Source organism: Balaenoptera borealis (genome assembly GCF_965194805.1).
Source record: "Balaenoptera borealis genome assembly, chromosome: 12".
Taxonomy (NCBI): Eukaryota; Metazoa; Chordata; class Mammalia; order Artiodactyla; family Balaenopteridae; genus Balaenoptera; species Balaenoptera borealis.
Window position 1 is genome coordinate 41,342,687 of NC_138869.1, and position 20,172 is coordinate 41,362,858.

General features: G+C 42.1%; 1 protein-coding gene across 4 annotated transcripts in view; it reads right to left on the bottom strand.

Annotated features, from left to right (window-relative positions):
* DOCK3 (dedicator of cytokinesis 3) overlaps window positions 1–20,172 on the bottom strand; it is a 384,134-nt gene that overhangs the window by 51,076 nt on the left and 312,886 nt on the right. For 3 of the 4 annotated variants that reach the window (XM_082348083.1, XM_082348081.1, XM_082348084.1), the window contains exons 23-28: window positions 17,682–17,852; window positions 14,357–14,549; window positions 11,263–11,390; window positions 8,716–8,862; window positions 6,607–6,705; window positions 1,545–1,639 (exon numbers count right to left, since the gene is read on the bottom strand). In XM_082348083.1, the coding sequence (XP_082204209.1) occupies window positions 1,545–1,639; window positions 6,607–6,705; window positions 8,716–8,862; window positions 11,263–11,390; window positions 14,357–14,549; window positions 17,682–17,852 (833 nt within the window). The remainder of the gene's footprint in view (window positions 1–1,544; window positions 1,640–6,606; window positions 6,706–8,715; window positions 8,863–11,262; window positions 11,391–14,356; window positions 14,550–17,681; window positions 17,853–20,172) is intronic. The other variant, XM_082348082.1, reaches the window with a different exon arrangement.

Sequence of the window (20,172 nt, forward strand, 5' to 3'; positions counted from 1 at the left end):
GAAATGCCCCACCAGTCGGTTCTAGACCTAGCTCTGCCATTACCTGGCCTTGGCACGACTTCTCTCTGGGCCCCAGTTTCCCTGCCTATAAAAGGAGGGGAGTGAGGTTTAATGGTTCTTCAAGGTTTCTTCCAGTTCAAAGAGTGATTCTAGTATTTTGGGGACCTTGGATAATGAACATATATTATGACCACCAGAGGACTTAGAGTAGCATTCTATTATTTTACTTGATAATAGGGGTTTATAGTTATTAAACCTCTACTTTTATCATATACTATTATTTTCATGTATAAGTCATTTGATTTCAGCCTTTGATCTAGAATATCACTTTCAATTTTCACCTGGGCACATTTAAAGGGCAATGGAAAAAAAAAAAAAAAAAAAGGGCAATGGGAGGCTGATTTGTTAGAACCGAGGGCACAGGTCAAGGGAGGGAGAAAGTGAAGTGGGACAGGCAGGTAAGGGTTTGATTACAGAGGGTGCTGGATGCCTGGCAAAGGAGCTTGTATCTAACAATGGCCACCGAAGCCTTGGTGCAGAAGAGGGCAAGGCAAAAACGGTGCCTTAGAGAGACTAGTCACCAGCAAACAAATCTGAAAAGTAAAAGCTTTGAAAGAAGAGGCTGCTCCTGCAGAATGGGCTGGAGAGCCTGAAGTGCCCCGACTAGAGCTAAGAGAAGCAAGAGGGGGTCAAATGGAAAATCCACTATTTAAGGAAATATCTGTGCAACTCTGTTTAAAACCCTTCCTCTGTTCTGTATTAAATGTTTGCAGTTTTGAAAAAAGAAAAAAGAGTGCTATAAAAGGTACAAAGTAGAAAGACCATGCTGACACCTTGGTAATATATCTAACAAATAATTTCACCGCACTGCATAATGTCAACATAAAAGGCAGATCAGAGGGAGCGGGCAGTAGACTAGAGAGTGGAGGCCAAGTGGCCTTCTCCCACAAGCAAGCACCTTACCACCCACATTACTTGTCTGGTTTGTCAGTTAGAAGCACAGGGTAGAAGTATGAATGGGGCAGACAATTTGGGGTCAGCCTTAGAGTGAATTCTGTGGCCAGCGTTAGAAGTGGTCAGAGAGAGCCTCACAGCCAAGTCTCAGGTGGGTAATTAGCACTAGTTGTGGGAGGCAAGCAGTGTCTGGCAGACAACACAAATCAAATCAAGAGGAGGCCTTGGGATACTGCCTGAAACTACAGAGCAACAGAGGCCAATGAACAGGCCCTCCTCAAGGAGGAGCCCTTCTCTGGGTATTATATTTCTCATTCTTAAAAGTTCCTTTTCTATCCTTACCATGACATCATCTGCCAGGCACTTAGATTCCAGTTTTAAACTGTCTTTGACTATTTCTTCTCCTTGAACTTTGGTAAATGGCCAAGTCCTGCTGATTGTGCCTCCAAACATTTTCACATTTGCCCTCTCCTCTCTGTCCCCATGGCTTCGACCTTGATTTCTGACTTGCTTCTTCTCACACATATACACACTCTCCTTAGTCTGGGAACAGTTCTGTGGATGCTGGTGCAGGGCCCTTCCACACTCACTTGCTTGTGAGAAGTCTCATCACCATCCAGTCCCGAGGAAAGACACTCATCTTCATCAGGTTCCGGAACACACAGAAAATCTTCAGCAGGAATTCCTGGTCCGAGAGGAAAATCTGATGTGAGACACCACACCTCTACCACTGCAGCATACATTTCCTCAACAGGGCTCTCCTGACCTCTAGACCATGAGAATGGATGGAACCAGTAGGTGAGACTCTGGTTCCCTTTGTGAGCTGCTTTTCTCTTAGAGGGCTGCATGAGAGTGAGGTCTGGGCACTTTCACAGGCCAGTCCAAAACTGGATAGAAGAGATGCACTATAGCCACTCAGCCCAGTGCCTAACAACCAAAGCACAGGGGGTCCAGCAGAAATGGTATCCACCAGAGTCCATCGTTCTCAGTCTTTGGGGCATGACTCCTGAGCACTTGACTATAAGAACTTGCTTTCCTGGATGTTAAGAACGCATTGACAAGAGAAGCACTTTAGGGATAGCAGAGTAAGTACCTCCAAAAATGTGCTCCTCCATGAAAGCAATGAGAACAGTCACAAAGACTGGTTAATGAAAGGCTTGCAACAATAAGAAGTGTTATTTAAGAAAAATGGTTGAATCTCAGTAGGAAAAGTGAGCTTTATTGTGTTTTAACTTTCCCCATTCCCATCCCCTCTCTCTCCCTATCTTCAACATATCCTTGAAAATAAGCAGCTGTAGAACCATGGTAGTAGTAAAAACCAGCACCCTAGCAGTCACTAGAAGGGACAAAATGGTTTTGGAGCTCCCCAAAAAGTGCCATCCCAAGAGAATTGTTACTGTTTGATCTGTTTGGTAGCAACCTGGGAAAGCCCCATTCAGAGGGCTTAATTGACCGGACTCAGAGTTCACTAAGTGAGAAAAGCCTTATCCCTAGTGCAGTTGTTGAAAAAATCAGCCATAATAATTTAACATCCCAGCTTCATGAAGCAATCATATCAGTTGGGACAAACAAGAGAGTGGCCAAAACACTTAAAAGAAAAATCTGGGTAATGAGACATACACTTGGGGCTTTGAAAAGCTCTGACATATTCCTAGGAATCTAGAAGGCCACATATGTGTACAGGGCTGTACACATCCCCAGGAAAGACCTAAGAAGCCTAATCTGTCGCCTCTGGCTGACTTTGAGGCTCTATGCAAGCAAGAAGTGAAGGCTAAGGCAGCAAAGTAAACTGCTGAAGCACTGAAGGTGAGCCCCAACCCCACACAGAGACACTTAGCAAAGTGGAAGACTCATTGATTTAAAGTGTTTAAGGAAATCTCTGTCTAGTTATTAAGCTAATCATTATGCTAACTGAATGAAAACTTCAGGGGCTGCACACAACAAAAAATGCAGACATTAAAGAATTAGTCCAGGAAAGTCACTAAACAAACAAATATCAGCAACAAAAGTGAAACAACAACAAACCCTGGGGATGTGGGCAGGGGGAAGGGAATCTGATTTCCAGACTTGCTACATTATTTAAATTGTCCAGTTTTCAACAAAGAAATTATAAGATGTGAAATGAAACAGGAAATTATGGAAACATACATAAGATAGATATAAAACAAATAGCAAAATGGCAGGTGTAAATCCTCTTATTGGTAATTACAACAAATGTAAATGGGTTAAGCATTCCAATCAAAAGGCAGAGACAGGAAGAATGGATTAAAAAATAAACATGATCCAATTGTATGTTATCTACAAGATACATAAATACTTTAGATTCAAAGACACAAATATATTGAATGTAAAAGGATAGACAAATACATACAATGAAAATAGTACCCAAAAGAAAACTGGTGTGGCTATGTTAACATCAAACAATATAGACTTTAACAAAAATTGTTAATAGAGATTAAAAAGAACATTTTATAGTGATAAAGGAGTCAGTTGGTATGGAAGACATAATTATAAATATAAATGCACTTAAAAGAGAGCCTCAAAATACAGGAAGCAAAACCTAACAAAACTGAAAGGAAAAACAGACAATTCAACAATGACAGTTGGAGACTTTAATGTACCATTTTCAATAATGTATAGAACAACTAAATAGAAGATCAGCAAGGAAAAAGAAATCTTGAATGGGACTTCCCTGGTGGTCCAGTGGTTAAGAATCTGCCTTCCAATGCAGGGGATGTGAGTTCAATCCCTGGTCAGGGAACTAAGATCTCACATGCCACGGGGCAACTAAGCCCACATGCTCTAGAGCCCACGCACCACAACTAGAAAGCCCGCGCGCTGCAACTACTGAGCCCGTGTGCTCTGGAGCCCGTGTGCCACAACTAGAGAGCCCATGTGCTGCAACTACTGAGACCACATGCTCTAGAGCCCATGCATCGCAACTATAGAGAAGTCCGCATGCTGCAATGAAAGATCCTGCATGCTGCAACTAAGATCCTGCGTGTCACAACTAAGACCTGACGTAACCAAATAAATAAATAAATATTTAAAGAGAAATCTTGAACAATACTATATACTAACTAGACCTAACTGACATCTATACAACACTCCATCCAACAATAGCAGAATACACACATTCTTCTCAAATGCACACAGAAGGATATGTGCATTCTCTTCTTTAGGGTAGACCATGTTAGGCCATAAAGAAAGCCTCAGTAAATTTAAAAGAACTGAAATCACACACGGCATGCTCTCCAACCATCATGAAAGGGAGTTAGAAATCAATAAGGAAAGAAGGAATCAAGAAGGAAATTTAGGAAAATTTTTTTAAATGTGGAATTAAACAGTACACTCCCAAATAACCAATGCATCAAAGAAGAAACCACAAGGAAATCAGGAACAGCTTTGACATGAATAAAAGGGAAAACATATCAAATCAAAACTTAAGGGATGAAGCTAAAGATTATAGCTGTAGTGCCTATATTAAAAAGAAGAAAGATCCCAAATAAATAACCTACATTACACCTTAAGAAACTAGAAAAAGAAGAGCAAACTAAAGTAAGCAGAAGGAAGGGAATAATAAAAATTAGAGCAGAAGTAAATGAAATAGAGAAGAGGAAAATAGAGGAGAAAATGAAACCAAAAGTTGGTTCTTTGAAAAGATAACAAAATTGACAAACTTTTAGCTAGTCTGACCAAGAAAAAAAAGGAGAGAGAAGACTCAAATTACTAAAATTAAGGATAGGACTTCCCTGGTGGCGCAGTGGTTAAGAATCCACCTGCCAATGCAGGGGACACGGGTTCGAGCCCTGGTCCGGGAAGATCCCACATGCTGCGGAGCAACTAAGCCCATGCACCACAACTACTGAACCTGCACTCTAGAGCCCGCAAACCACAACTACTGAGCCTGCATGTTGCAATTACTGAAGCCTGCGCGCCTAGAGCCCATGCTCTGCAACGAAGAGAAGCCACTGCAATGAGAAGCCTGCGCACCACAATGTAGCCCCTGCTCGCCACAACTAGAAAAAGCCTGCTTGCAGCAATGAAGACCCAATGCAGCCAATAAATTAATTAATTAAAAATAAATAAATAAATAATAAATAAATAAATAAAAATTAGGGATGAAAGAAGGGATATCATTACTAATGTTACAGAACTAGAAAGGTTTATAAGGGACTACTATGGACCAAATGCATGCCAACAAATTATATAATCTAGATGAAGTGGACAAATTTTTAGAAAGATACAAACTACTAAAATTCATTTAAAGAAGAAACAGAAAATCTGAGTAGACCTATCATAAATGAAGAGATCAAATTAATAATTGAAAAGCTTCACACAAAGAAAAGCACAGGACCAGACGGCTTCACTGGTGAATTCTACCAAATGTTTAAGTTAGAATTAATACCAATACTTGTCTTTTTAATTATATCCACTTTGAAAGTGAAGCAGTATCTTACTGTGGTTTTGATCTGCATTTCCCTAATGACTAATGATGTTGAGCATCTTTTCAACTGTGTACTGACTATTTACATATCTTCTTTGGGGACATGTCTATTAAAATCCTTTGCTCATTATTAAATTGGGTTATTTGTCTTTTTATTGTTGAGTTGTAATAGTTCTTTCTATAATAATACAAGTCCTTTATTAGATTCATGCTTTGCCAATATTTTCTTTCATTCTGTGGGTTGTCTTTAACTTTCTTGATGGTGTCCTTTGAAATAGAAAAGTTTTTAATTTTGGTAAAGTCTAACTTATCTATTTTATCTTTTGTTGTTCCTACTTTTGGCATCAAATCTCAGAAACCACAGCTAAACCTAAGGATTTAAAGATATACTCCTATGTTTCCTTCTAAGAGTTTTACAGTTTAGCTTTTACAAATAGGTCTACGACCCCTTCTGAGTTAATTTTTTATATGGTGTGAAGTAGGGGTACAATTTCATTCTTCTGCATGTAGATATCAAGTTGTCCCAGCACAATTTGTTGAAAAGACTCTTCTTTCCTCATTGAAACTGTCTTGGCACCATTATTGAATATCAATTGACTGTAAATATAAAGGTTTATTTCTGGACTCTCAATCCAATTCCATTGATTTATCTGTCTAACTTTAGGTCAGTACCAATCTTGATTACTGTTATTTTGTTGTAAGTTTTGAAACTGGGAAGTGTGAATCCTCCAATTTTGTTTTCTTTTTCAAGACCATTTGGCTATTCTGAGTTCCTCACATTTCCATATGAATTATGGATCAGATTATCACTCTCTGCAAAAAGACAGCTGGAACATTGATAGGTCTTGTGAAGCCTGTTTCATGAGCAATCTACAAATCATCTGTTGAGTTCATAAGAAAGGGAAGAGTCCTGGTTTGCTGACAACCAGTGTGGCCCAGAGTAGCCTCTCATAGAGGCACATGGTCACAGGGCTGCTATCAGTCAGGGAAAACTTGCCAATGTTACTGGGGTCTGGATCTGTGGGAATATTGCTGGCTTTCAGCTTCTGGAAGCCATGCAGTCAGCTGTAAAGTGAGGCTGGTACATCTTATACCCTTGGCAACACTGGCCACTTGCACTCACCCTCTGGCAGGGGAAAGACTCCTGGGTAGTCTTAGTTGCATGCTTCCTTTCCCGGGTGAAAGGTCAATGTTTTTCTGCCTACCTTGAGCTCATCTTTGCTCTGGAAGTTGTCCAGGAGGTGCTGGTAATGGGTGTCACACATCTGGCGGAGCAATGAGAGAAGGCAGGACACATACTCGCCCTGGGGACCAACCCAAAAAACACTTAGCAAAGCCAATGACAAGAGCTGTGTTCCCCCAATCCACAGAGGGCAAGGAGAGAAGGAAGGGTCTGAGATGGCCCCAATGATCATGAAAGGGAAGGTGACAACTCTGGCCCTGAATATGAATTTTCTTTTCAGCTAAGGGGGGCCTGAGGGGTTGGGAGTTTTAATAAGACCTCTGCAGCATGGGGCTAATTGAAAAACCTTAACCTATAACAAAGAAGTACTGCCAAGTAAGACAGATAGTCTAGCTTTTTCCTAGGAAAGTTTTGGCTTCATAGTGCTTTGTCATTATATGTTGCCAGGGTACCATACTGAAGTCTGGAGGGGCTACTGGGAACAGGGCTCTCAGCCTTCTCTGGACAGAATCTGGGCTCTGCCTATCCTGCTGGGCTGGAGAAGCCCTTCTACAAGGATCTCCTTGGGGACCTCCCAGAGCTTACATGTGATTACTGGACCAGGCAGATGGAACACAGTAGATCAACATAACTCTCTGGAAAGCAGAAGAGTCAAAACGGACCTTTATGAGTAGATGAGCTAATGGCTTTAAGTAAACATTTAAAGATAAAAAAATGAGTCTTTAAAATTTCAAGTTCCAACTGGGGTACATGGATGAAAACCCCACCTTAAGGACTCCAAAGACTCATCTCATGGAAATTTTTGGCACGGGGCAGCTGAGCATGGCTTCCTCTTACAAGGTTGCCTCCTTAGAAGGGATGGAGGAAAAATTACTTCATTTGGGCAGTTTTCAAATGTTTTTAAACTCATGGGAATTTGACAACAGTTTTTTAGTCTCTCAGATCCTTTTTAGACTCATGAAATTATTATACATACATGTATTTAAAATATATACAGGTACATGAACCTCAGTTTTATCTGAAAAAAATGGACATAAGCCATAATTTATAGATTTGTTGTGAGGATCAGATGCATTAATGTACATAAAGCATTTAAGTAAACAGTTCACTACATAAAGCCGTGCTCAATAAATTGTTGCTATCATCTTCATTAAATCCATATAAAATAGATCACTTCTTTAGTATTGCTAATGAGTTAATATTTGTAGAGTGCATAATGCAGGATCTGGCCCACAGCCAGCACTGTGTCATTGCTGGTTAGAAGGATGGGCTGCCAGGACATGCCAGGGTGCATATGTTTTTACCTACAGTGAGGGTGTCCTGAATAGGGGTTCCTAAGAGAGCAGATATTCTTTCCAAGCCCAATGCTCCAGAACTCACGTCTGCTCTTTGCTCTCCCTAACATGCTGGAGCTTGGCTTGCTCCCATAGAAGGTTTTCTACAAAGGGATCATTGTAGTCTTCCACCTGCCAACTAGAAGATTCCAAGCAATCTGTTTATCATGTTCCAACATCAGGGCTAAGAAGTCCACTCTGTATAGGGGTGGGGGTTCTGGGGGGTGTCTCTTTGCCACACCTGAGAAGCTTTCCCAGTCTGTTTCTCTTCTAATTCGATCATAGGATATCATTGTTCAGTAATGCCAGCCCAATTCTACCTCATCACATTTCTCCTGATGCTAGACATTTAGATACAAACACTATGGACAAAAGCAACTAATTTGTAGGTACAAGCAAATTGTGAGAAAATAACTGTCATGCACATCATTTATAAGAGCCTGCTCCTAGAAGGAATAGTCTATATTTTTCACCTTCAACCTCTTACTATGTCTTTGCTTTATTCCACATTATAGAAAATGACTTGGCTCAAATGCAAAGGCCAATGGAGGTGGTGTGCAGGAAAACAGGACAGGAAGCATCACTGGCTCTGCCCCGAAGTAGACTCCTGTGAGTATGCACCTAGAGCGTTCAGAGTGGAGATGGAGTCCGACTCGAGAAGGAAAAAGGGCAGCATGCTGACAACCAGGCAGGAAGGGAAGCTGAGATGAAGGTGGTGTGATGGTGAGATGAGGTTTGGTGTGGAGGAACCCCAGGTTAGAAAAGAAAGCAAGAAAACCTGAATGTTAGTTACTAACAGTGATCTCTGCTGTGCACTGCGGGCACCGCTGCCCTCTTACCGCCTCCTGAGCGTGCGATTTGCTCATGATGGTGAGCAGAGTCTGTAAGAGCACGTCCAAGAGGCTCTCCACCATCATTTCTACCTCCTCCATGACATCTGCCTCCTGGAGTGAGCAGCGAGAGAGCACACCATTAGTGCCAGACCTGCTGACGTGCAGCTGGCAGTACTTACTAAGTCAGCCACATCAGGAGTGGTCTTCTGACTTAATTCTCAACACTGAGCTCCTGGCCACACTGGTATGCAGTGTCAAGGAACCTGGAACAATGGCTCTGAAAGGAGGTGAGGCACACCTGCTGCTGCTGCGTTGGTTTGGTGGCTGGGGCCTTACCCTAATGTAGCACCACCCTGACACCCACAGTTGTGAACCTCAGACAAATACATTAATTTCAATATACAGGGCAGAAGTGAAGGTTCTAAGTTAAATGTTTTCTTTGATTTTCTTAGAAAAGTCAGGAGGAAGCACAGCACTGCTGACTAACATTTTGAGAAAATGGTAAAGAATTCACACCACGGGGTGTGGTGGCAGCACCTTTACTATTGCTAATGCACACAGAAGTATCTCAGTCTTTCTGAGAACCATTTTCTCCTTGAGTGACCTCAATTTTTGCCAGGCCTGACTGCTGCCCAGATATGCCACTTCTAGCTCCTTGGCATTCTTGCTCACGTTCCCTGGTCCACCAGAAGGACTCTGGTCTCAGTGCGTCTCTTTCAGGCAGCCTCACAAAAACAACGGAGCACGTCTCCTCACTAAGGGCTGCTTCCCAGTCACCAGGTTCTGAATTTAGGCAGAGTCTGTGCTATCTTTTTATAGACCTCTCACATGCAATCTCAAACCCTGTAACTTGATTTTCATTATCTCACAAAGAGATTCCCATTGCCTCTTCTCCAGTCTCTTTATATTATTACTGGTCCAAATGTCCATCCATCCATCAACCCACCATTGAGTAAGTATTTACCATGTGCCAGTCACTGTTTGAGAACTGAGTATACAGAAGTGAACAAGAAAGGTAATATCTCTGCTTTCATGGAACTTAAATTTCACCCACCCTCCATCCATTCAATATAGTTACACTGAGCCCCATTCCACGTGAAAAATTTGAGCAGCTCTTGGGACCAAAGTCTTCTTTCTCATTTGCTGAACTGATCATAACACTCTTAAAACCTGTGATGGCTCTTTGAGTAGTTGTAAGCAACTAATTGCACTTGACTCTCTAGCCCCACAAACACAACCAGATCATCTCCTTCAGGTTTTTACCTGTTCCCATTCCTCTGCCATTCCTCCCCTACCCTTTCTTTTCCCGTTCAATTTCTCTCTTTCCTTTAGCAGTAAGCCTCCCATCCCAAGTCTGACCCTGGGTTACCAGTACACCTTACGTGCCTGGTGTTGCTTCTCTGAGGCCTGATGGGAAAGAGAGCTGCCAGGCCTTGCCTGGAGCCAAGATCAAACAAAAGGGCCACTACAACCATCACAGTCACTCTGCCAAGCTGGGCCCCCACCACCAGATGGTACTTTAAGTCTGGATACCAGAGCCCCCTATTGAGTCCTTGTATCCTGTTCAAACCAAGCACACTCTTTCTTTTCAGCACCTCTCCTGCTCTATCTTCCTGGATAACCTAACCTCGTATGTTCCTATCACTTGGCTACTGGCATTCATTTTAAATGCACTTGAAATTTTATTCTCCAAAAACCTTATCTCAACTTAATAAGATGGCGTAATTAAAAACTCATTCTTGTTTTAAATTTCTTTATATTTTCCTATAGTTTCCAAATTTTCTAAAAGAAATATGCATTTCTTCCATTATCATAAATATATAAAATAAATATAATTAAAATAAATTCCTACCCTTATTCATGCCTGATACATGTTTTCCCTCCTTTCCTACCTCCCTTCCCTCCTACCACAGATCTCTTCTAAAAAATAAAAATAAAGAAGAAAGAAAATAGGCAAAAGCACTACTAGTTGAAACCTGACCCCTAAAGTACAATTCTACCATCCCATGAGGCTCAGAACTCTTGTGGACAACATTTATCTCTCGTACACCCTGCTCTCATCTGGCATGGTATAGGAATGCCATGTGGGTGGAATCAAGCTGCCAGGAAGCTGCCAGAAAAGTCTGAATGAGCAAGCTGCCTCTCAGCCTGGGCCTGCCTCCCTGTGCTTGTGCCTGAGTATCCTTAGAACACTCCCAGGAATACAGAAGTAATACCTTTTGACAGAAATAGAGCATGCACAGGATTGGGCTTTTTGGTACTACAGACAACTTATGTTTCTGGGTGTATTTATGGCAGTACAATTTTTTAACATAGCAAGACTGTTGTGTTGAGAAGCCTGCTGGGCACACATAGGGAGGCCTCCATTCACTTGGGAACCCCCATCACTGATGAAAGCTTCTCTGACTGGGAAGTGTACAGAGTGATCTTTGTTGGTCTGCCTCTGGCTAAAGTAACACAAGAGAGGGACAGAGCTTAGGGTGGGGAGTGGAGCGGGTCTAGGGCCACTACCAGAGAGCTGGTCTTGACGATGGAGAAGATGCTGCCAAGAATCCCTGAGCAGATTAGCAGCTCTTTCTGCTGTCTCAGGTGAAGGTGAATGTGATGGAGAACCACAGGAAGCAGGATGCGGCGGGATTCTGAGAGAGAAAACACAAAGGTGAAGAAGCCCTTCAGAGGAGAACCAGCTACCTTTGGAAGCAAGTGGCAATGTGGGATGCAGCTGGTCTCAAAGTAGGTGGGGCTGAGACTGCAGCCAAGCTGGAAATCACCCCCTTCCCTTATGTGGGCCTAAGAGCCCGCTTCCTGGACATTTTAAGACATTGCACAGCATTATCTTTCTATCTCTCTTTCCTTCTTTCTCATTTCAGGCCTAAATATCTAGGGCATGTTATTCAGGATAATGTTAGGAGACTGCTTCCAAATAAAATCTCTTTACTGACTAGACTCCAAATTAAAAGCACAGATTACAGTGAAAACCCCATTTAAATGACACAGTTCTATGAACTACACTGATTTTTTTTTTTAAATAAATAAATTTATTTATTTTTGGCTGTGTTGGGTCTTCGTCACTGTGTGCGGGCTTTCTCTAGTTGCAACGAGCAGAGGCTACTCTTCATTGTGGTGCGCGGGCTTCTCATTGTGGTGGCTTCTCTTGTTGCAGAGCATGGGGTCTAGGCACACAGGCTTCAGTAGCTGTGGCACGTGGGCTCAGTAGTTGTGGCTCGCGGGCTCTAGAGTGCAGGCTCAGTAGTTGTGGCGCACGGGCTTAGTTGCTCCGCGGCATGTGGGATCTTTCTGGACCAGGGCTTGAACCCGTGTCCCCTGCATTGGCGGGCGGATTCTTAACCACTGTGCCACCAGGGAAGCCCTGAACTACACTGATTGAACTTACAGACTTGGTATGGATTATAAATGGTCCCTCTTCACAATGCCCTGGATGGCGGCCTGGCACTTCCACCCCCGTAAGTTACGCACTTTGCGTCAGCCATCGGGCCTGCCTCCTTTTCCCCTCAGGCTTGTGGGACGCTACATGTATCCACAGCAATGAAAGGAATAGAAGCAGGACTTTTATCTTGTCATAAGCCTGCGATAATCAGCTAAACCTCATTGTCAATCCTACTGCATACATTAAAATGTTTTTCTTTTCTTTTCTCTTCAATGCTACCTGAATAATATTTTCATCAGGGGGTGACTATATTTAGAACTCCGAATTCAAGAAGGCTAAATCCTAAATCAAGCTCTTTTATTAATTCACTCTAAGATTTTAGGCAGGTTGACTCCTCCTGTGGGCTTAATTTCCCCCATCTATGACTTCACAGGTGTGGTGAGAAGGTGAAATACAAGTGTGAACATGTTTCTGGTATCTTGCACTCCAATGTGGTCAATGACTGTGTGATAAAAGTACCACCATACCTGGCCAGCATGATTCAGTCCGACTACCAGTAACACAAACAAGCCAAGGCATTTGGGATTTATTATTCATATTTGACCATAATTAAGTATTCCAGATGAAATTCAGAATGAAAATCTTTTTCAGCAAAAGACAAACTACATAACATACAAGAAGTTTTGGGGACTGCCTTGTCAAACACTTAGAATATGTTCAAATAAAATGGAATGACAGCTATTCTATGTTTAAAAGGATACTTGGATAAAAGAGAAGTTCATACTGTATTTTGTAGACCAAAATACCAACAGAGCAAGATTTGTAACAACCAACAGCTGCCTGCAGACAAAATAGTAGTTTGTTATTGGAGTCTGCTGATGAAGAAAACAAACTGATACGCTCTGAGAATATGTGTTGGTTAATGACACCACTGGTAAAAGCCTTCCTGCTTCAGGGAAGATGCTTCAACTCAGGCATTCAATGAAAGTGAGATGCAAGTGAAAATTTGGTGGTGGCTTATTATCTCAATATCCAATTACATAGTTCCAGCCACATAAGAATAATTTTTCTTAAGTGATTATGGGAAGCAGCAAGTACATGCAAAAGTGTTAGAAATAACTATGTCAATGGGGGCAGTCTGCTGTCCGCCTTCCCATATATCCAGAAAGCATCTGCTTTAGGCAGTGCTCAAAGCTTGAGTGTATGCAGTGGCTTCAGTGAAAGTATGTCCAAACCATTGATTTTATCTTCAATCCAAGAACTGATGAAGAGAAAAGTGTTTACCATAAAAAGTTATAGGTGGAGAAAAGCTGAATTTCTTGGTGGCAGCTTTACCATCAGCAATACTTTACACAGGTAGAGTTAAGTTAAAGAGAGTATTTATTTAGTACTGCAAATGTGTGTAGCTCTGGGCTGAGAAATTATTGTTCTTATACTTTAAAAGTCAAACTTAAAATATTTTACTACCAAAAAATTCTAATTATAAAAATTCTAATAATAATTGCTTTACTAGCATTTCAGATTTATTCCTGTGCCCTAGAAATTTATTCCACAATAGTGATATTCTGCTTAAAGGATCAGGCTCACATTGATCTTAACATCTGACTATTGAGTATTTGATCACATTCAATGTGGTTTCAGGTATGAATCCGGGGGTTCCGTCTGAAAGACAGTCTGGCCTGCTGACAGTATTTGTTAGGCTGTCCTGACCTCTTTTGGAGTGTGGAGGGATCCCTGTCCATCACTTTGTCTAATCTTTAGAAGCTCCTTCAGAGAGAGGAAAAGGAATCTATCTGACTGGTGAGGAAAGGAAACAAGAAAGTATAGTGGGTCCTCAGCGCCCCCCTTTCAGGGTCTCTTTTATTTCCTTGACTTATCCTATCCCCTTGGGCTAGACCTTTCTCTCTTGTTCCCCCTCCTTTCCTTCTGCTTTTTCATCCTGCTGGGGCTATGGCAGGCCCCATTCTTGGCAGTTGGCTAGACTTGTGGGCCTGGAGGCACGCCACCCCATGTGGGTCCCTAGGAATAAATTGTGAGTAAGGCAGTAGGCCTAGGGTTCTGGCTGCATTCTCTAACAGAGTTTACCAAAAACTCTGCATTTGAAGGGCCACTGGCATCTTGCATGACGGCTGATGAAACTGATGCTTTGCTTCCCACTTGGCCAACACTCTGATAAGGAAGGAAGGTGAGTCTGACTCTCATCCCAGCTTGATTTACCTGAGAAAGAAAATAGGCGGCTATCCACAGTTCTGGCAATGGACTGCAGCTTGACCACATCCATCGACTGCCCAATGTGCACAGTGCTGGGCATGCTCCCCAGAGTCCCTCTCACAAACTCTGCTACCTCCTGCACAGTGAACATTTGCAGCAGCTCGTCAAAGATCGTTGGGAAGGAATTGAGAAGTGCAGCCTGCAGAAGCAAGTGAAGCTCTGGTTAGCTCAGAGTTAGGTATGCACCTATCTTGCATGCTTAGACAATGATACATGGTGGTGAGAGTTTGAGAAGTCATTGCAGCACCCCTGCCTCGAATGGGCTCCTCCCTGGCCTTGGACTCCACCCCATCCCTGCAGCACTCTTAGGGCATGGAGCAGGGAGAACCAAAAAGGAAACCAAAACAAGAGAATTTACTGGGGCCCAGGCCGCTTGAAGCTTTCAGAACTTGCCAAGGCATTTGCTGGCAAGAGAAGGGAATATATAGACAAATTAACTCTAGGGCTTAACATCCATAGCTGTTTTTGCTCATAAAATGGATTTAACTTTTTTGTCTGTCTCTATGATCAAGCTCTCGACTTTCCAGTTTCAGTCCCAAATTCAAGCCAGGAAGCTCTCAAAGAACGTAGGCAAAGATAACTGAGCACCATCAAGCAGCACTAGGTGAACTCCATTCACAGTCCTGCAGCCAGCAATCCAGCTCTGAAAACTGGACCATTTCCCCAGAATAGTGTCATTTATTTGAAACCATGAAATCTAAAGACTTTGTAGATTATTTCCTTCACATGTGATGCCTGGCAGTTTCAAGTGTAAATCCAAAAGGATGGAGAATGTGTGGATTTAGTCAGCCATGAACTCTTGAGGACTGCTGATAATGTTGGCGTAGAGTTCAGAGACCTAGATGGCCTGGACAAGTGGAGTATGTGTGTGTTTGGAGAATTCTCTCCTAGGATCTTAGCTCTGGCAGACCCATACGGTAACCTCTTGAGAACAATCTGAGCCTTTGGGAGGCAGAATAGTTTAGGAGCAAGAGAATGAGTTTTGGAATTGGACAGACATGAGTTTAAATCCCAGCGTTACTACTTATCTGCCACATAACCTTGGGTGAGTTACTACGTAATCCTCACTTTTCTCATCTGTAAAATGGGGATGATGCTATTACTTTTCTCCTCGTATTGGTATGAGGAAAAAGTTTAGGTGCATAAAATTAATTTCCAGTAGACTGCCTGGCACACAATAGACCTTCAATAAATGCTGGCTCTTGTTCATTTCTCTTGTCTAAATGGAAGCAGCATGAAGGAGGCTCTTCGTACTTCTCAGTCCTCTTACACTATTAAGCCGAGATTTACAAAGGGAAATGGAGTGTCACCTTGAGATGAGGTGAGAGTGCGCTCTTTCTAAGTGGCAGTTTGGGGGGCAGGGTGGGGAGCTGTTTTTCCTGATTGCTTCAACAGGCAATAAGACACTGGCCTAGAGTGAGTGAAAATTTATCACATGGGGAAATGGGTCTGTCATACTGCAGTCTATGTTCAGGCCAGGACCAAGGACTGAACTTTTATGAATTCTATCTGCAGATTTATAACTCCCTGGGATATCAAGGAAATCATTTTGTAGTAATTAGAACCAGCACAAAAACTATCATCATAAGCAACTAGATACAAAAGACAAAGGGGGAAAAGCAGGTATTTCCTTTTTTTTTCCTTTCCTTTTGGCTGCGCTGTGTGGCTTGCAGGATCTTAGTTCCCCAACCAGGGATTGTAGGCCTAGGTTCTGGCTGCATTCTCTAACAGAGTTTACCAAAAACTCTGCATTTGAAGGGCCACTGGCATCTTGCATGATGGCTGATGAAACTGATGCTTCATCATCAGTTTCATGGGGCCATGGCAGTGAAAGTGCCGAGTCCTAACCACTGGACTGCTAGGGAATTCCCAGAAAAGCAGGTATTTCATAATCAACAACAAACAGTAGCTGATTTGCTCTCTTAAATGGTGAAATTTCCTATACTTATGGCATCGGAACAGAAGGACACTTGCACCATAACATCTCCTAGTGGTCAGAATCAAAGATATAAAGTCTGACTGAATAGCATACTTGCTGAAAGTTCTGAAACTGTGAAACATGAGCCTGGCACCAAAGAAGCAGGTCTGATTCTGACTCAGGTCTAAGATAAGACTACAACTAAGCTATTTATCCTGATGTGATAGGAACATGCCATTGAGTACAGGGCATTCCTGAGTTCTCAGAAAGCGTATCTGGCTTGCTCTGCTAGCTCCCCATATCTCCACAGGCTGAGGGAGGAGTAGGTGTCCTGGGCCCTGGTTGGCAGGAACAGATAGGCTGGGGGAGAGGAAGGAAGGAGAAAGATGACTGGCTTGGGGTGTTCAGGAGGGGAGACCATGGAAGGAGCCTTTCTTATAGAGATACCTGGTGACCTTGATGTATTCCACTCTTTAATAGAGGCTATCACCCAGTTGCTCACCTGTTCTCTGGGCCAAGGGGCAACATAGAAGCAAGTGGAAAACAAAAAAAGCAGACTATTCTAATCTTAAACGAGATATTTAAACATATATTTGCACTGACAGACCTGGCAGTGACTGAATGAATGGACATGAGAAAGGCTGTCTGGTCTTTGCTCATAGGTTTTGATGTAATAATTGGCTTCAAAAAAATCAAAGAAGTGAAATTTATTAGATAAAATTCTGACATTTATTTATAAGCAAAAATAACCCCTTTGTGACTGGGGTAATGAACAATATCCGTGATCCCTTCTAGGGTAAGGTTGCATGTAAAAGGTAACTGATTAGCTGGCCAGACATTTTTAATATAAGGAAGCAACTTCCTTCCCACACTGGTATTTCCAATAGAATCTAATCCTAATTCTTAGCCAAAGTTTTCTAGTTATTTCTGCTGTTTTTCAACCTATTTCATTCTTAACTGCTAGGATGGACCAATACTAACCTGAGGTTTTTAAAATTAATACAGTGGCTAGGAAATAAAATTCTCTATACATTCTGAATATCCTCTATAAATAAGATGTTCATGAACAACTAATAGCATGGTAGCTAAATAAATTTGGTCTAAAGAGGGCAAAGTTGTGCTTCTTCTCCACCATAAAGCCACTGGGCTGTCTTATATTTGGAAGCTGGGGCATAGCTGGCTTTGAAGTAAAAGCAGCATTTTATTCTATTAGGTATTTCCTTATAACTCACCCCTTACCCAAAACACAGGAGCTTGGCAGGGCTTCTTTGACTCTGGAAGCCAGAGGACAAAGAAACCACCTGCTAAGACAGACAAGAATCCAGCAGCAAAACTTTCCTGTAGCTCACAGACCTGAGTGAAAAGGAGTGTTTCTGAGTTTCTGCTGTCCAAACTGAGCACAAACCGGATGGACTGGAAAAGTTCTTGGATGCTGGACCGGAATTGCTCCTCTTCCATCCCACAGGTGGCACGTGAGTACAGGATCCTTGACTGCACAATAAACTTGAAAAGGTACTCCAAGGCCTGGAGGTGTAGGAGAAAAAGGGATAGAGAGGTGTTAAAGATGTCCAGAAGCTAACATATGAGGGAATGAAGGGTGGAGTACCAGAAAATTATACACCAAAATTGGGAGGTGGACAATTCCAACTATGGAGACAAGCAGTTTAATTTTTAAAAAATTTTTATTGGAGTAGAGTTGATTTACAATGTTGTGTTAGTTTCTGCTGTACAGCAAAGTGAATCAGTTATACATATACATATATCCACTCTGTTTTAGATTCTTTTCCTGTACAGGTCATTACAGAGTATTCAGTAGAATTCCCTGTGCTATATAGCAGGTTATTATTAGTTATCTACTTTATATTTAGTAGTGAACTAAACCTTTTCTCAAAACTCCAATGGTCACTGAGCAGCAACTGTCTATGTACTGAGAGAATCATCAAATTATTTCATGTGGTTATGGACGTGTATAACCACAGACTATTATGGAAGCAGTTGAATTCAAGACCATATAGGATCAAAAGAAAATTAAATTTCTCTCATTTTTCTCAGGTCTGGAAATAAAAGGCTACAAAGGTAATGATATAAGAACCTCTCTTAAATTTATTCCAAGAAGGAAGAGTCCTTTAAGGAGTCTTCTGCATCTTCGAGAAACAGCTGGCCCCTGACACGTGCCAGCCTTCTCACCAGGGGTCAAGTCTGAAGAGCTTGCCGCTAGTTGCACAGGAGCTGGTGGACCTAACCCACCCATTTTCCATCCTCTTCCAGACCAGGACACCTGCCATCAATAGTTCATGAACAATACAGAAGACAAAGCTCCCATAACATGTTTTGGGAGCAGAATCTGTTTCTGAGGAGTCCCTGCAGCTTGGTCCATGCTTATGAGCTGAATAATTCTCTTTTAAGAGAATTCAAGATCCAAGACTATACTTTCTAATCAAAGAAAGGCTAACGATTTCCCAGACACTGGAAAGGCAGAGACATTGAAAACTGAGGAGAAACTTATCCAAGGATGAAATATGGAGCTCAGTTACTTGAACTATATAACAGGAAACAATTCCCAAGCTACTTTCATGATCTATTCATCTGTCAGGTTTAGCAAAGCAAAACTTTGTGTGTGTGTGTGTGTTTATGTGTCCCACACTAAACTCAGTTGGCACTGGAAAATGGCTAGTTCAGAAAAATGTGTGTTCCAAGGCCTGAACCAGAGGATTCTGTAGAATAAATTACAGTGTTTGGCCTCATCTCCATAAATGCTACAGTCTCTGTTTCAGTAGCCTTTTAATGCCTGGTCTACAAATAACCTGGAAATTTAATGCCTGGTCTGTAAAGAACCTGGAAAGTCTCTGCTAAATTTATAAAGGAAAGTGGTTTTTTTTGTTTTTTTTTTTCAGATTGAAACAACTACCACAAGAGATGTACTGAGTGGCTTAAAACATCCACTAGTTTCAGAGTGAGAGGCAGAACCAGACAGCAAAGTCGCTTGCACTTCCTGGGTATGAGAGATCAGTTCCTCCATTAAGTTCTAAAATATAAAACACTCTGCAGAGGAGTACAAGGCTGTCATCGAAGACAGCCTGTGAACACCTGGATGAGGGCAAGGAAAACAAGCTCACTTCCAGTCATCCATCATTACCTGACTTCCCCTTTCCCTACTCCTCTTGATTTTTACCATCAGCACCAGCTGATGGCCAGGACCAGGTGAAGCTGGCCACCTGTGACAGATGCAACTGGGTAAAGAGAGGAGAGCAGAAGAGTGGGATAAAAGGTGAGGGTGGATCCTGTGGAAGTTGTTTGAAGTTTACAGGTGTTCCCAACCCGGTGTGGAGACAATGGAACACTTAACTATGGATGAAGCAGCTTCTCTGTCTTTTTCTACTTAAGTTAATAAACCTGAAAGGAAAAGAGATCCTAAAAGTTATTACAACCTTTCTGTCACTAAGGAGATCATTGTGCTTTCTCTTTCCTGGCTCCCTGGTAAGAACCTGATGCAGCTCAGCAGTGAAAAGTATGCTGCCTTTTTGGAACGCCCTGCCAAAAGCCATCCTCAGACCCACCAAGGATAGCCCCTCGTAAGTCATTCACACAGGAATAATGTAACCAAGTAAGAAAACAAAGGACTCTTTATTTTCATCTTCTTTAGTGGCATAACTTTGGAAGGTCATGACTCTGAAAGGGAAAGGAAGAGATGATGTATAAGTAGCAAGATGTATTGAATCAAGAGCAATAAAGAAGAGGAGGTTTCCTGGTCCACAGATTATGATACCAGAATAAGAAATGCCAGGTCAGAAGCATACGCATTCTGTGAATAAGGATGAAATTAGGATCAGATAGAGACTTACAC